We start from the raw sequence: 17,193 nt of genomic DNA, 5'->3' as shown, positions 1-17,193 counted from the left end.
ATATTTTATAGTCAGGGACTGGAGTAGTCCTGGAGCTCATGACTCTGAAAATGTTGGAGCCTTTTCTCCCTTGCCAGAAAATCAGCTTCTTTCATTTGGCAGGGCGTGGCAGGCTAGATAAGATACGGTAGATAGAACAGTGCTAAGCAGGGATGCCACACATTCACAATAGTCTCTTTGCAGGACGTCAGTAACCATAATCTGCAGTTGGGAGGAAGCAAACATCCTTAGAAATGTGTTTGATGAGAATGTATTGCAAGTCAGAATTGGAGAAAACTCAGACAAGTGCCAAGATTTATTTGAAGTTGGGTCTCAATGAATCCAGTTCATGGGTCCTGAGAATATGGATGACAATGCCATAAGAGAATCTAGACCAGACCGAGACCAAGGTGTTTCCTTGCTACACCTCACCAAGGGTTTCATCAGTTCCTGTGTGAGGGTAAACCAATGATAACAACTTTCTTCTTTAGTACTGTGCATGGAATTTGGTGTATATATGTTAAATAATTCATATGTTTATACATGTAGTCTTCATATGTTTTCTTTTCATAGTAACCAATTCTCAATGAAATTTTATTGTCTCTGTAGAATTAGACATTTAGATAATCAGTCCACTCCTGACGAGAAGATGATTCAGTGCTTCTTACAGAGCACTTATTTTATGAAAAAAACCTGTGAACAATTTGCATGTAGAGTCTTGTGACTTGTAAGCAGAGCCTAATTGCTAATGACTATTCCTGCAAGACTGGGGGAAGTCATATAACATCACCACACATGGAGATATTCATGCACCAATGAAAAGCACTAGACCCTCAGGGTTGTTGGAAGACTGGTCTGGGGTAAAGAGTGGGGCAAAAACATGGCTTGTCTATTAGGAATGGATTCCTGGAAACATTATTGATTTCTTTCTTTATCCATTCAATTCTATTCTTGGGGGAATGAGCGCTTCCGTTTTGAAGAAAAGTGCCCTCAGATGCCATCTGACTTCATTTTTGGCTCTTCTGGACTTCATGCCCAAGTGTACCTTACTTTGGGGTCTAGGAATCTATATATTCTCAAGGACAGTGTGAGGGGGAGGGCCCTGTAAAAGCAAGATGTAAAATTACAGAATTTTGGAGCTGGCTATCATTCCAAATACCATTCTTTTTACAGATAAGGAGCTGAGTCTTAGAGAGAGGGTAGTAATAAAGCAGATGGATTAAAATCATGGAATTTCTAGCCGCTAAACCTGAGTTAAAGCCAAAACTTCCATAATCCTTTAATTTCTCCAAGTCTCAGTTTGCTTATCTGTAAAATAGGGGAAATAAATCTATGGTACTTACCTACTAGCCTTGCTGTGAGACTAAATGTTCAAACATCTTACCGACCAAACTGTCTAGCATTGGTTGGATCAGTAATGCGTAGAACACCACCAACAATAACAATTTCACAAATACTCACATTAATACCATATATAAAGCATTTGGAATATAGTGAAAATAAGGAAACATTAGCCATTATCATTATGTGTTAATTTCCCAGGAGCAATACTTAGGTAGTAGCACACACAATTGTAGTCTTTTTTATATACATAAAGATAGACCATCAGTCTTTTTTTATCCATGCTGGGATAAAGATTGTTAAATAACAGTCATATATATCTTATGTGTATAGTGCACTTAAAATACATGATACAATATATTATCTCATATTACCATTACAGCCATTTGTTAGGTAGGTAGGTAGAACCCATATTAGCTCCATCTGACTTATGATGTAACTCACTCGGAGATGTTAGCAGCCTTGCCTGAAACCCAAGGCTAGTTAATGAAGGAACACATCCAGTTCCCTCTGGCTCCCAGACTAGCCCTTGTGCTTGACAAACATAGATTCCATGGGTAGCTTTCACAACGTCAGCTTTTGTCTTGACTCAGGAACCAGGATCTAGACGCTCAATTGATTTTATTTTAAAGGAACAAAGAAATCATCATTTCTAAGACTGAAACCAAAATCCCTCGGTGATGAGAGATGTAAAGGGTAGGAAAAACATAAAGAAAATGAGCTGCAATTTATAACCCAAGTTAAACAAAAAGTTCCCCTAAATTTATATCCTCCTGTTTCCACATAATGAGTCAATTAATCTTCTAATGCTTTATAAAAGTAAAAAACACTGCAGTAGCAGCTGGTTTTAATGTTAAAGCTAATTAGGAAAACACATTAAGGCAGGAGAAGTGCTGAAGTTACATTTAGCTCAAGAGGAAAGAAGTATGTGCGTGTGTTTATATTATGGACAAGTATAAAGAAGAAGATAAATTAAGCCTGGCTTGTATATCCTGCAGCCTGATTTCCTGGGAAGGCAGCTTTAAGAGAACAGAGAAATGGGTCACTGGTAGAAGCTGTTCCGACTAAGACAAGATATGGTTAAGGACTGTTTTTCACAGAACTACCAGGCTGACAATTCTGCCTGAATTTATGGATTTTTCTGCCTGAGCTGACTGAACACATAAGACATTTGGACACCATTTAGCCCCAGTCTATGATTGTCAGAAAAATTTCTTCATCGTGGGATGATTTGCCACCTGCCACTAAGTAGCACGTTTCAATTGCATTTTTAATAACCCCACAATGTAGCCTCAGGAAAAATAATTGCTTTTTAATAAAGCATTCCCACTCAAAATCACATCTTAACATGTATCTCTAACAGATCAAAAGAAGTGGAAATTTAAGGTCAGTTTTATGTTTTTCTGGGGGACCAGGATGATCTAGGGGAGGGAGAATGAAGATTTAAGTGTTTTAAGGTAAGAGCAGAAAGTCCTCCTCCAGTCCTCTGTCCCAGTGTCTCTCAAATTGTAAAGTGGATTCAAATCACCTGGGGATCTTATTAAAATGCAGATTTTTATTCAGAAAGCCTGAGCGTGGGGCCTGAGCTTCTGTATTTTTAACTAACTCCCAGGTGATTCTGCTGCCAGTCCTTGAACTACATTGAGTGATAAAGCCTTTCTAGAGTGCTTGTTTCAAGGTCCAAATTCAAGGACAGCCATTTTTCTTTCAATCTTTCTGGCTTTCAGTGGTCTCAAATAGACCCACATAACCCTTTCTTCTAAGATAGGAATTCATTTAATTGAGGAACCTAAAGTGACAGGAATTAAGGCGGTTTTTGGTACCGGTGTTGAAGAGGTACATCATTTTGAGCTTCTAATTGCTGTTCAGGGGAGGCTAGGTCCAAGCCATTTCTGTGCCACTGGCGCCCTCTAGTGCCTGAAAGGCCCACGGCGGGGCAAGTTTATCTTCGTAACATTTTCTCCAGCTAAAAGTTGGTAGGAGAAACTTTAGAAACTTTTTATAGAATCATGGACACCAAGGAACAGAATAATTGCGTGATGGCTGTAGAGTATATGGCTCAAACTTTGGGCAAACTTTCGTTGGGGGAAAGAAACGGTCTGTTGGGAATGGTAGCTGAGGGCTCAGGCATTTTGGGGAGAATTCTGGTAAGGAAGACATGTCTGAGGAGCAGTGATGTTGAAGAAAACAAGATAAAGGAGCAGTCCCGGAAGTAAACACAAACACATCTTTAAACCTGATTAATTGCGAGGCTTCTAAACGCTTAAATTAAGTTTAATAAGTGTTAGAAATACTCTGGAAAACCACAAGATGAAATGCCCCAAGATTTAATGTGATGCTGAGAATCTAATTCAGCAATTATCAAACGTGGTTCTCAGACCCGCTGTATCAGCATCACCCAGGAGTTGATTAGAAAAACACATTGTTGGCTCCACCCAGATCTGGGAGTTGCCACCTGGGTGTAGGAGTGGGGCTCTGCAATCTGTTGTTAAGAACCCCTCCGGGACTTTGATGCTTGTTAATGTTTTAGTCAGGAACCTAATAAAATCAAAGCCAGACCCTCAGAATTGCAAGATTCCACGAAATTAAAAAACAACAAACATCCCTCAACATCACAACTCCTGACCTGCTGTTTTATTTTACCTGCTAACAAGTGAGTTCTCTGAGGTACCTGCATGCCTGCTGTGCATCCCTTGGTCATAACCACAAGAGAGCCAGTGCCACAGGTGTTACCTCACTCTGAAAACTTAAAGTATGAGTTGTTTATGAAAAAGCTGTACCTGTCCTATAGCTGAGCGCCCCCCCCCCCCCACCTCCCCGCCCCTTCCTCAGCCTCACAGTCACTTCTGCTATAGCCGCACCTAGTAGTCTGGAAAGTTGTTAGCTCAGGCAGGTGGAGACTTAGGTCAATGACAGAAGCCTCAGGATGGACTGAGCAGTAAGGCGGAGAGTTCAGATTCACTGCTTGATCCCACCACATCTTGTGGGTCTCTGGAAAACTTGGTACCCTCAGGGATACAACTGGATTCACATTAAGCAATCTGAGGGCAGGAAAGACTTTGTTCCAAGTATGTCCTTTTAGGGAGTCCTTCGGTCCTGCTTATCTGCCCTTGCACCTTGGTTGTACCACATATTGGTGTTTCCATGGCTTTGAGCAAATCTCCTAAGCTCTCTACGCCCCAGTTTCCACACTGGAGTATTAGGGATCATGATCGTGCCTACTCTCGAGGCACTGGGAAGGTGGAATAAGTTAGGGCATTAACAGGCTCAGCCCAGTGCCTGCATACTCCAACATTCTGGAAGGTGCTGGAAGTAATAAAAAGAAAAACCTAAACAGAGGGTTTCATAGGAAGTCATGGCATTTGGTGTGTTAGTCCTTTCACCAAAGCCAGGCATTCAAGCTCATAAAGTCATTCAATAAGATATTATGGCTATCATCACAGAATCCAATTTAATTGAAGAATAAGTTGCTGTATAGGCATGATCTACTCACTATTTACCGAACACACACTATTTGTAATTAGTAAATAGTGTGGATACATACTAGAGACATTTATCTATCTTTTTTGATCAATTTAAAATTTATCAATTTTTCTCATTCAAGAGAATATCATTGTGTTTTTTTTTCTTAATTGATGGTCTTGTGTTTTGGTCTTAATTGCTTCAAATTTTTGACTTCACTTTCACAGTGCAAGGGATGGCGGCATTAGAGTTTTGTAAAGAGAATACTTACCTCCAAATCCAGGTCTCATTGCAAAGTCGTGTTCCTCTATATGGAGAAGTTGCTCGTATTGCAGGAGCCATGCTTTGGTACTGTCATCTTTCCTCATTCTGGCTTCTTGTTTGTTATCCCTCCAAAAGGGGGAAAATACTTTTGAGATATACATGTTCTGGGTAATTTAATTTAGATTAGCCTTCTGCATTCAACTTGGTATCCTCTGAAATATAACCATTAAAGCTCATTTTCTCAGCTTATACTACACATAACTAAAGAGCTGAAAACATTTACTCTTTATTTATATAATGGTGGGCAGGTAAGGTAACCCAAAATTTGGAGCATCTTAGGTGATAAACCAAGTCTGGATGTAAAGCACTGGCAGGTAATGTTTCTCAGAATATAGGTTTTTAGACCAGGAAAACCTTGTCACTACCACCTTGGATTCACGCATCCCACCCCAAATCTCTTAAACCAGAACCCAAGGAAACAGGGCCTAGGAATCTGCATTAAACATGTTACTTAAGTGATTCTTGGGGCCACCAAAGTCAAATGACTTCTGCACTAAGACAGTAAAACAAAAACAAAGATAAAAACAAAAACAACAAAATTGTTGCAAAATTGTAGACTGATGAAAATAGTGTTTTACAAAGACAAAATGAGCAGAAAATGTGTGTGCAAGTTGAGATAAGAGCAGAATGTCTGTAGTAGGTTCTAGAACCTGAGGGATGGCACTGGGAATGGAGAGGAATCCAGAGCAAAAATGGATGGATTTAGCATTGTACTTGGTTTTGTATTTGGATTGTACTTGACGTCCCATCCAGTTATGAAGTAGGTGAAGTCAATTTTCATCTACAGTTCTTTGGGGTAAAGGCAAAGTGGGGTGTGGTCTCTTGGGTGTCCTCCCCACCACACTCCCTCCCCTCACCCCCAGAGTCTGATCTGGGAGTTATTCTGTTACTCCCTGGGTCTGTGAACTTGGAAAAGTTGCTGAATCTCCTTGACTCATTTTTGGTCCTGTGATCCAGACTTCGTAGTGGTTTGCTAAGTGTGGAGGCAGGATGTTCGTGGAAACACAGCTCCTCTGGAAGTGGAGCAATCCTCTTGTCCCAGGTGCTAGCAACTCTGCTCAGCTCCTTCCTGAGGAAGATGCCTGCCAACCTCACTGTCAGCAGCAGCAGCTGAAGCAATAACAAGCCAGACACTGAGGGGTCTACTAAGTGAATTGCAGTTACTCTGAATTCCTGATATGCTTTTGCATTCATAAATGTCTTCTCCAGAAAGCATGGTGAACTTTAATGGAAGACTTGTAGATGCAATTTCTTAGCTCAATAAAGTGCCTGTGATGGTGAGAATTTCACATCCTGAAACAGCTGGATGAAGAAATATGTCTAGGCTTATGGGCATCTATCACCATCCAGGATGGTTTTTCAATAGGAAAGTTTCTGGTACACACCCTCAAAGATTTATTTTTGCCTTTGAGAGAAATGGGGGAAGTTGGAAGACGAAATCTGTCTTGGGTAGAAGACAATGAGTTTGATTCTATACATATGAAACCATTATATCCTACAAATAACTGAATACACAGAACTATTTCTTCCAAGGATCTCAAATTAATTAGAACATTTCTTTTCAGGAGCAAGAGTGAGCTATTTATTGAAAAAGTAATAGCAGCTAATATGTTTATTAAATGCCTACTATGTTCAAGGTTTCATGCCAGGATATTTGGTAAATATTAAATATTATCTTCTTTGGCATGCATTTGAATCACCTGGCTTGCTGGGACACATGCCCAGAGTTTACATTTATAACAATTTTTTAGGAGAACCACTGGTCTGGAAAATAGTAGACATATAATCAATGCTAGCTAATTGTTACTATCTTAGGAAAAATAAAATGTGAATTTGATGAAAACTCATGAAAATATGTGAACTCTTTGGTAATATAATACAACTAAATGGTCATCACTCATGTGTCTTTTCAGAGCATACATTTTCAGAAGCATCATGAGATTGGAAAGGATCAATCTTAATTAAGAATCACCAGAACACTGAACACAGAGCCTCTTAAGAAGCACACTCTTGGCAGTACCGAAAGGACACACACCTGTTCTTACTTCAAGGGCTCTTTTGATACACAGTGAGATGTCCCATACCTATTTATCTTTTACTTTATCTTTACCTTGCCTATTTTGCAAAAAGAATTATGTGGCTTATATACCCTCTAAAAGAATTTTGAAAACCTATGTACTCATACATTTAAAAAGATGTCTATAATTTTCTCATTATAAAATTTAAATTTACTCAAATATTGACAAATATTGATAATTTAAAAGAAAACTCATATTCCTACCCTTAATCTATTCAATGACTCTACATATTCACATTATACATTTAAAAATACATGAAATGGGGTGCCTGGGTGGCTCCAGTTGATTAAGCATCTGCCTTTGGCTCGGGTCTTGATGCCAGCCCACACTGGGCTCATCAGGGAGTCTGTTGCTCCCTCTCTTCTCCAACCCCGCCACTCGTGCTTGCTTTCGCTGTCTCAAATAAATAAAATCTTTAAAAAAAATACACAAAACAAACTTCTCTTTAAAAATAAGAAATTTTCTATTACTCTTTGCTTTCTTTGAACTTGTATTTCCATTTTATTTTCTTTATAGAATTTTATCACTTCACATATTTCTTTGCAAGAATATATGCATTCACTTTGAAATGAATTCTTAGCATCTATGACTTACAAATGAAGCAAAATATAACTCATATAAATGTTGATACTTATGAAAATTATGAACGAAATCTATTAGAAAGGCATTTCTTAATGAAATGATTGTATATTTTCTCTAATTACATCATGTATATGGATATTACTTCTTGCTATAATGAAATCAGATCTAGCATAAATTATATTCCCATTCTTTACTTTATAGATGAAATTATTTAAAAAAACTTTTACATAATGAATTTTGAAGAAATTCTGTTTCAGCATTGTTTCAGCAATAACTTAATTAAATTCTTTCTTACTTTCCAAAACTCACATTGTGATCTATCATCCATAATTATTTCTAGTGATTTGTAACCTGACAAATTAATTAGGTTCTTCGATTTTATTAAAAACAAAGAAAAGGGAAGTCACCCAGTTTGGAAGACCATGTGTTATTTACACTAACGTCATGCACTACCAATCAACAATAATATTTATAATGATCTCTTTGTACCTAGGAGGATTTTATATTCAGGAAGAGGGAGAGGTATGCCTTTATTTTGCCAAATGAGACAGAGCCATCATGAAGGAGACTACAGTCAAGTTTTCAGGTAGATTAATTCTAAGAAAGAGGTCAGAGGAAGTCAAAGATCCAGAAATTGATTGTTTTAAAACTATCTGTGTCCACATGCCCCTCTGATAGCTTGCATGTACCTTTAGGAGTATAGATGTCCTGCCATGAAGACCTTGGCTTATAAAATAAGATATGCATAAAAATTAATAAAGTGAAGACCAAAATAGGACAAAGGCAAGAGAAGCAAATATGCCTAATAAGGGGGTTAATAAATGATGGAGCACCAGGTTTAGCTCAGAACTTTCTGGTCTAATTCAATATATATATATCACTTTAAACTACTTTGTGTCTCCTGCCCTCTCCCCTTTTCTAGAAAAAGTAACTTCATTTTTAGTAGCTACTGAAAGAAGGTTTTTGGATAACATCTGAGAAGAGGATCTTCTAAAAGGCTCAGTGCTGATAGAGTTGAGCAAAGAAATCTCAGTTCACGGAAGAGTCTTACATGAGAACTGTCAATCTTTGTCTTTGCCAACAAATACTGAGGAAGAGTAGGTGTAAGTCTTGTAATAGTCATCGCTTCTAGCTTTGAGTAGAGTCTTTTCCTTCCTGGATGAGACAAAGGAAACCTATTTCCATGCTCTCCCTCTTCTTGGTATCAGAAACTCTAATTTTGTGATTAAGAAAGAGGGGGAAGAAAAGACTGGATTTTGAGTGGATTCAGAGAGATTAAGGGAGTCTTTGAGGAGGATTTGTTATGTAAAGAATTAAAAAGTACTAGAGCCAGATGAGGAAAAGTAAATACATCTAAGTCATTCTGAGGCATTGGGGTTAAATAAATGGAATGACAAAACTCATTTTAATTGAGACACTAACACTCAGCAGGTTATTTACAAAGCTGCTTTCCCAAGGGTCTATATATTTAATTTACTAGGATGAAACTAGTTGAAAACAAGTAAGCTGACATGAATAGACTATTTACCCAAGGAAGAATATAATTAACAAGCATATTAAAAAAATGTTTAATCTAGGAGTGCCTGGGTGACTCATTCAGTTAAGCATCTGACTTTTAATGTCAGCTCAGGTCATGACCTCATGGTCCTGGGATCTAGCCCAGTATCAGGTTCTGGTCTCACCGTGAGTCTGCTTAGATTGTCTTTCTCCCTCCCCTCCTGCCCCTCCTCCTGTGTGTGTGTGAGTGCACCCACTCTCTCTTTCTCCCTCTCTCTACTAAATAAACCTTGAAAAAATAAAAATAAAAAACATGTAATGTAGAGAGTTAACAGCAAGATATCAATTAAGAACAATACCATTTTATACCTATTAAATGAGCCCCAAACACAAAATCTCAGTAGCCAACCATGTTAAAACCATGTTAAAATGGTATGACAAAATGGAAACATTTACACTTTGTAGGTGACAGTGCAAATATTTGCAAAACCCTTTTAGAAATAAACTTCAAGTGCTATGAAGATAATTCATATGCTTTGACTCATAATTCATTTCCCGGAATTTTGTAATTTTTATTGGTACAGGGAAAACTACATGCATGAAAATATTTCCTGCTGTGATTCACAGCAGTGCAAAACTGAAAATAAACGTTCAAGAATAATTGATCCTTTAATTCAAAGTGATATTATGGAGTGATTAAAATTACCAACCATTATAATGACCATGAAACAATGTAGAAAGTGATGAAGTTAAAAAAATACAAAATAGTTTCTATACACTAATTTTAAACATGAAAAGTTATGGAGCTATAGGAATAAGGATTAGAACTTGGAAAAGGGAGAACATAATTGAGATTCTTTGTGTTGTTTCCATGTAAAATTCCGTTACTGAATTTGTATAATAAATGCTTTATAAATTATCTGGAACAAGCTGAACCTGCCATCTTGGATCTTTTCCAGAGAAGGGTTCAGGCACCACTCTCCGCCTTATCATTCCAGAAGCATGTCCTGCTGCTTAACATGGAGGTTTTTTCTTTTTTTCTCTCTCTCACTGGAGCTCTGTTACGAACCAATACACCAAAGGAATCCAGTAGTCTCAAATAATGTGTAGGCAACATTTAAAAAACTCTTTGCGTAGATTTATTATTTTCCTTTTAAAAATACTAAATGAAGCAAAAATGTCCTAATGGGCTACATAGATGCAAATCTATGAATGCAATAAAGTAGGAACATAAGGTGATCCAGTTTTTGATCACTAGGACCACCTTCATACTTCCGGATCTGATGCTTATATCTAGGTCCCTGAGGCTTTTGCATTTTCTTAGGGAGGACATGGTGCATTTTATAGAGCAAGTCTTGTGGCTTTGACTGAGCTGTTCCTGAATTCTCCAATTCTGGAAAGACATACCTGACTTTAGTCAATGTACCGTCTCTTATAAAGGAAAAAACCCCATACAGAGAAACATTTCTGTGGAGGAGCCACCCAGAGAGAAGGCCCCATTTGAGATACGACAGTTTCTATATCTTACTTGGGTCTCTATCTAATCATGAGCTCAGTGATAAGGTCTCAGTTTCCCTATCTGTGAAATAAGCAAATTACCAGTTTAAGAGCTGGTCTGCAGGAATTTTTTTTGTATAGCCCATATGTTATATTAAATTGGAAAATTTCACATGAAAATCTTACTTTCCTGCGTCTTTTACAAAATCAAAGAATCTGGCAAGACCGGGGTCAAGTTTTCTTGCAACAAGAAAAGGCTGGACATGACCAGCTATGGGCTTCAGAGGAGCACTCTGTCTGTAGTTGGCCCAACCTCTACCACTGCCTTCTGTCTTCCTTGCAGGAGCACTTGCACTTGCCATCCTTAGGACCATCCCTTTATGTTAGATTCATGGATGTGCTGGTAAATGTTTAGCAAGTTGTTCTCCGGGAGCACAAAAACAAAAACAAAACCAAAAAAACCCCAGCCCTATTTTTAGTGTTTGCTGATTTCCATAATGTCAATACTTCCATGTGGCTGATTTCAAGATACTGACATGACCAAGATGTGCATACGGCATAGTGTAGTGCTATAAAATATAACACAACATAATGTAATTTAACATGATTTAATGTAATAGATAGGATATCTATCTTACAGGCAGGATAGAATGAAAGAATGAGGTAATGGTAAAATATAGTAAAGGAATAAGGAAGTGGTGAGTTTTAAGTATTTATTACCTTTTTTTTTTAAAGATTTTTAAAGATTTTATTTATTTACTTGACAGAGAGAGAGAGAGAGAGAAAAACAACAAGCAGGGGGAGCAGCAGGCAGAGGGAGAGGGAGAAGCAGGTTCCCCGCTGGGCAGAGAGCCTAATGTAGGGCTCAGTCCCAGGACCCTGAGATCATGACCTGAGCAGCCACTTAATCCACTGAGCCACCCAGGTGCCCCTTATTACCTTTTAAAGAAATAATTATTTAATTGTATGTTTATAAATTATACACATAGTTTAATTTTTAATGATGTTTATTTTCAACAGCTAGCAAACAGATTTCTTGGAAATGGTAACACTTGGCTCTTGCCAGCCAATATAGGCTGACTCTAGCACTATTCTTGAGGCCAGAGACACTGCATCTTTCCCCTAACATCCTTAATCCCCGACTAGGCACTTGGCATATAAAAGGGCACTCAATACAACTGTTGGAAGAATGAATAAATATTCAATGAGTCTATATGCCTAATCCTCTTTGTATCACCAGGGAGCCAAATCTCTTCCCTAGGCAAAACAGGGACATTTATCACCAGCCAAAATTTACTTTATTCGCCAATTCCCCTTCTTCTCCTGTTTTGTTTTTAAGAAACAAAAGGTATCTTTAGGTAAACAATTTTCACAATATTTGGATAAAAAAAGGAATATTTGGGTAAAGAGTAAGATGATATTCTGAAAGAAAATAATTAATAACAAAGCATTTAAGGGACTGATTGTATGAAAACCAGCTCAAAATAATACACAGGAATGCCAGGTTATGTAAATACATCCACTTCATAGTTTTTAAAGAAAGATCATGCCTTTTTTCAATGTTCATTCTATTAGTTCTCTTGTGTTATAAGAGAATGGATTATTAATTAACTAATTCATTACTTACTTAGTTATTGATAATCAGATTGGGTGAGAGCAAAGAGCCTCACAGTATTTATTCACATATTAAGGTCTGAAGAATCCTGGGCTCCTTACTCTAGAAACTACCCTAATAGAGTAACTTCTGTGTTTTTGTCAAAAATGCCTTCAAATCTGCATGAGAGACTGGCAAGTGACAGCTAGGAAATTGGCTGGCTGGATTACTGGGTTCACTCAGGGAAAATGATGGCTTTCATTCTAAGTGGCTACTTTTGAACCATGGTGATGGTTTATTCAATCCTTATTGCCCTAGAGGATTTTTCTCTGAAGAACAAAAGACACTAATAGAAATTTCAAGTTATATTCTAGCTTGTTGCTGAAAGGGGTACCTCACTTAGGATATGGAGAAGTGAAAACACATGTTTGGCCCCAAGAAGCAGACACCCTGAGATTCCCTCTTCATTTAAATATGGTCTAACAAGGATACCTCCAATATAAGAACAAAAAAATTTGTACCTCACCACAAAGAACTGACGTTCTCCTCTTGCCCCTTAAAGAACACCTAAAAGACCACACATAGTAGATGTTTCTGCAGCAACTCTTTATTCATAGTGGGTCTGTGTGATGTGTTGGCTCCTATGACAATCTCTCTTTTCCTCAGTCTGGTGGTGTAACCTTATGCTCCTCAAATACTGCTCCCCTAACTGTCTTGAAGAAGACTCAGAAAGTGGCTAAACTGGACAAAACTTCTTATTATCTCAGATCCGAGCGTGGGAAAAAATGCATGGGAAAAGAGTGTGAGAGGTGGCCCTTAATTTTTTTTTTTTTAATTTGGTTCTTGATTTTTAAGAGCAGAGCAGAAATCAGGAGCCTAGTAAATTTTTCCTGCCTACCCCCTCACCTCCCAGTCGCTTCCTTTGTTTCTGGTCATCAAACCTGAGGCTTCACAAGGATTTATTAAAATTTCATGTTCATTTCCCTGATCTTATTGGGAGTGCTTCATAAATATTCAAGATTAGAGGGCAATCTGGCTGAAACAGCTGTCACCTCATTCATTGCCAAGGTTGGCTGGGTGACGTAACTCACCTAAATTCCTCAATTTCCCCTCCTGGGTATTTTTCAAAGTATTGCACTTGGTGAAAAGGAGAGACTTCCCCCAAGGCAAGAAGTCACTTTTTGGCTATTAAAGGCACTTGTGTGGGACCTCTGGTACTAAAACCCATGGGTAAAGCAGGATGAACGCTCTACCAGCTCATGTGCCTTTGCTAGCACGTGTGCACATGCTCTCAATTATTCATGGTAAGATAATAATGATAATATATTGACATTCAGGGTAATATTTCAAAGGTATTAAAACTCACCTTGGAAGGCAACAAATGGCTTTAATGCTTTCCATTACTATGTTATCGATATATGGAACTATCCACTCTTGGAAGTCCTTGACTTTAGAAGTTGTTGCTTAGACCAATTTCTACTCAAACAAATTTGGGGAAACTTTCAACTTGTGTCATTATGGTAGTAATAAATGCATTATTCATTGAAGAAATACATTCCCTGAAAGAAGATGTAAGCCCTTATTTTCTCCAAAAATAAGCATACAATTGCCAGAGACAGACCCAGGCTTCTGCTCTTCCTGATACTACCCAGAAGTGATTTATTTTGATGGGTGAATGCTATCTCTAGAGACAGTCACCCTCAAATATGTGATACCTGTGGAGATTTGTTTCTAGGTTTCCCATAGGTCTAAGGAAGCTGGTGCAGGAGGGCAATGACTGAGGAGAGGATATACTATGACTCTCTTACCGGGATCTTTTCATTGCAGGGGAGCACTGCGGGTGGGACTTCGTGATTTCAGAAGCAGCACATTTAACCGGCATCAGTGCGATCCAGATGCTGGTGAAGAAGACCAACGGGGAAGCCAGGATCATCTCTTCCGAAAGAAAGGAACGTAGATGGATGCAGGCAATATTGCGACCCGTAGTGCTTCTTCATGCGTCTCTTTAAAAGGAAATAGAGTGCCAAGTAAAAGGAAAAGGAAATAGAGGGCAAAGTAAAGTTATCAAGGAAAAGGGAGAGGCATTGCCTTCAATGCGGCGTCTTCTGTTTTAGTAGATTAAATAGGTTCACATCACTTACAGGCAAACATCTGTCTGGTTCATCCGCAGTTTAGGGAGAACAAAGCAGATCTTTTCATTTTCAGTTTCCATCCTTTAGTTCCTCTTTCCAGGGAAGGTTCTTAGTGGGATGCCTGATCCCCTACTCAATGAACTCTCAGCCACGGTCCTTCCTCGCAGACAAAGAAGAGAGGTTAGGCATTAAATCCCCTTAATCCAACACAATATCATTTGAATATATTTAATGATCCAGCAAAATAATATGCTTAAAAAGAACAAAGATGATTGATTTAATTTTAATTATTCATTTGAAGACCTTTTTTTTCTCCTGGCTCCCTTTTAACCAGAAATTAATCTTTCTCTCCCTAAAGGCATACAGATTGTCATAGTGCATACAAAAAATAAATTATTAGTTTTGTTGGGCAAATAATCATATTTTAAGATGATTGTGTATCCCATTGAAAGCATAAGTGGTTCAATTTAAAATTTAATATGTTAAGCAGCCTGATAAGTAAGAAAGATATTAGCATGGGCTGTGTGTAAGGAATGCTGTCACTGTTAAATTATGATCATACACATTCCTATAAGTTCTCTGCACCCATAGAGTAGAAATATTCCCTGGAAACATTTCCTCTATGTATGCAAAGGTCCAAAGAATGAGTATGTCAGTGAAATTAAATTTCTCCAACAGGAATATCACAAAGTGAGCAATATAGCAACAGCTGACCTGTTTACCAGAATTGAGGAAGAATACCATTTTCTTCTCAGAGCTAGAGTCGAAGGAAATTCTTAAATTTCCTGGAATTGATTGGTCTCCTTGACACCTTGTATCCTATGATATTGCTTTGGCACATTAATTTATTTTCCTTAGGTTACATCTTCTCTTAGCCAATGTCATAAAACCTTCTTGTATGTTTCTTAGCCATGCCTATTCTCTTTAAAATATGTGCTTAATACAAAATATTACAAATAGGCAGAATGATGTAATAATTTCTTACCTCTCCCCTTAACCTCTAGGGTTTATAATCATATACAGTTAAACTATTTACAAACCTTTTGTATGTTTCAGAAACTTTAAGGAAATGGTGACCTATTATACTGTTACTTCTGCAACCTACTTTTTCTCTTAACATTTTGCTTAGAGATTTATTATGCTGATAGATATAACTCTAGTTAAGTCACTTTTTAATTGCTATATGGCATCTCAGTGTGTGTGAATAACTAACATTTAACTTATTCTTTTATTAGCAGACATTATTTCTTCTTTTGCTATTCTAAACTATCTATTATAAACGATTCTGCAGTGAACATTTGTAAATATTTCCTTGTGCACAGGTGTATGAGTTTCTCGGTGTGTAGGGTACATACCTAGAAGTAAAACTGGGAGGCTGAACAATTTTCACACCTTCAAACTTACTGGATACTACTATATTGGTCATAACACCAATAATACCAATTCACACCCCCACCCCTAAAACACGAGAGTCCTCATTTTTAAAAATCTTATTTTAAGCTTGGTATTATCAGGTTTTTAAATATTACCTAATCCAATGGCTGTTGTAGTTTTTCTTTTGTTGTTGTTGTTGTTTTTTGTTTTTGTTTTCAATCTGACAGAGACACAGTGAGAGAGGGAACACAAGCTGGGGGTGGGAGAGGGAGAAGCAGGCTTCCCTCTGAGCAGGGAGGTGGATGTGGGGCTCAATCCCAGGACCCCATGTGGGGGCTTGATCCCAGGACCCGGGGGGATCATGACCTGTGCTGAAGGCAGCTGGTTGACGACTAAGCCACCCAGGCACCCCGCGGCTTCCGTTTTAATTTTAATTTCCCTACTGGCTAGAGAAGTGTCAACCTTAGAAATAAAACTGTCTGTTATTTTACTGTCAGACCCAGGTTTATTCCAGAACAGGGAGAGAATTGCAGTCCGGGACAAGCGAGCCCCAGCAAGGTATCTGCAAGTCGGTAGAAAAAGGGGACGAACTCACCTTTGTGGAGGAAAGGGGAACGTTGGGAGGGGCTGTTATAAACAGTGCACTGCAATCAGCTGGGAATTCGAAGGGTAGGGGCTTCTCATTGCCAGAGTTGGGCGGCAAGTGAGCCTTTCTTCCTCCTGGCTGGGATATTCAAGCAGGAGCCTCCGGTGTGGTTCGTCTTCCCATTGGGTCCGCCGTTGACAAGGACTGGTTGGCGTGGGAGCGCCCCCTGCTGGCCGCGGGATTCCATTCGAAAGACGGTTTCCTTTCACTCCTTTTCCCACAGGTCAGCACTTTTCTCCTGTATTTCTGGGCCACTAAGCTTTCCTCTTCTGCAAAGAGCCTGTCAACAGAAGACATGCCAGAAGAGCTGTCGGTCTTAAACTACTGTCACTTTGGCTGCTGGAGGACCTCCTTGTGGTCACAGTTTGTTCTGCCCCTCAGTGCTCTGGTGGGATGCAGGACCTGACCCCTTGAGCCTACCACCCTATGCTACACAGGTCTGTTCTCTTCACTTAGTACCATTATCTGCACCAGTATTTCCCAAAGTAGTTCATGGCTACACGAGATATTTTGTGAAAAATTGGTTTGTGCTAAGTGAGTTTGGGAAATAGATTTTTACTACGCTTTCAGGGATTTATAGTTCACATTATACGGTACAGTGGAAGTATTCCTGTCCTGTAACAACTTGGAGGTTGTTCGTTCCATGGTCTTAGTCTCAGTCCTTATCTTGTTTGGTCTATTAGAAGT

General features: G+C 38.6%; 1 protein-coding gene across 1 annotated transcript in view; it reads right to left on the bottom strand.

Moving 5' to 3' along the window:
- GABRR3 (gamma-aminobutyric acid type A receptor subunit rho3) overlaps window positions 1-14,633 on the bottom strand; it is a 44,103-nt gene extending 29,470 nt beyond the window's left edge. The window contains exons 1-3 of the mRNA XM_059165269.1: window positions 14,496-14,633; window positions 14,163-14,357; window positions 5,054-5,172 (exon numbers count right to left, since the gene is read on the bottom strand). Of these exons, the coding sequence (XP_059021252.1) occupies window positions 5,054-5,172; window positions 14,163-14,287 (244 nt within the window). The 5' untranslated portion in view covers window positions 14,288-14,357; window positions 14,496-14,633. The remainder of the gene's footprint in view (window positions 1-5,053; window positions 5,173-14,162; window positions 14,358-14,495) is intronic.
- Between the last annotated feature and the right edge of the window lie 2,560 nt (window positions 14,634-17,193).

This window comes from Mustela lutreola, chromosome 2 (genome assembly GCF_030435805.1).
Source record: "Mustela lutreola isolate mMusLut2 chromosome 2, mMusLut2.pri, whole genome shotgun sequence".
Taxonomy (NCBI): Eukaryota; Metazoa; Chordata; class Mammalia; order Carnivora; family Mustelidae; genus Mustela; species Mustela lutreola.
The sequence above is the reverse complement of the archived record's forward strand: the minus strand, read 5'-3'. Positions and strand labels throughout refer to the sequence as shown.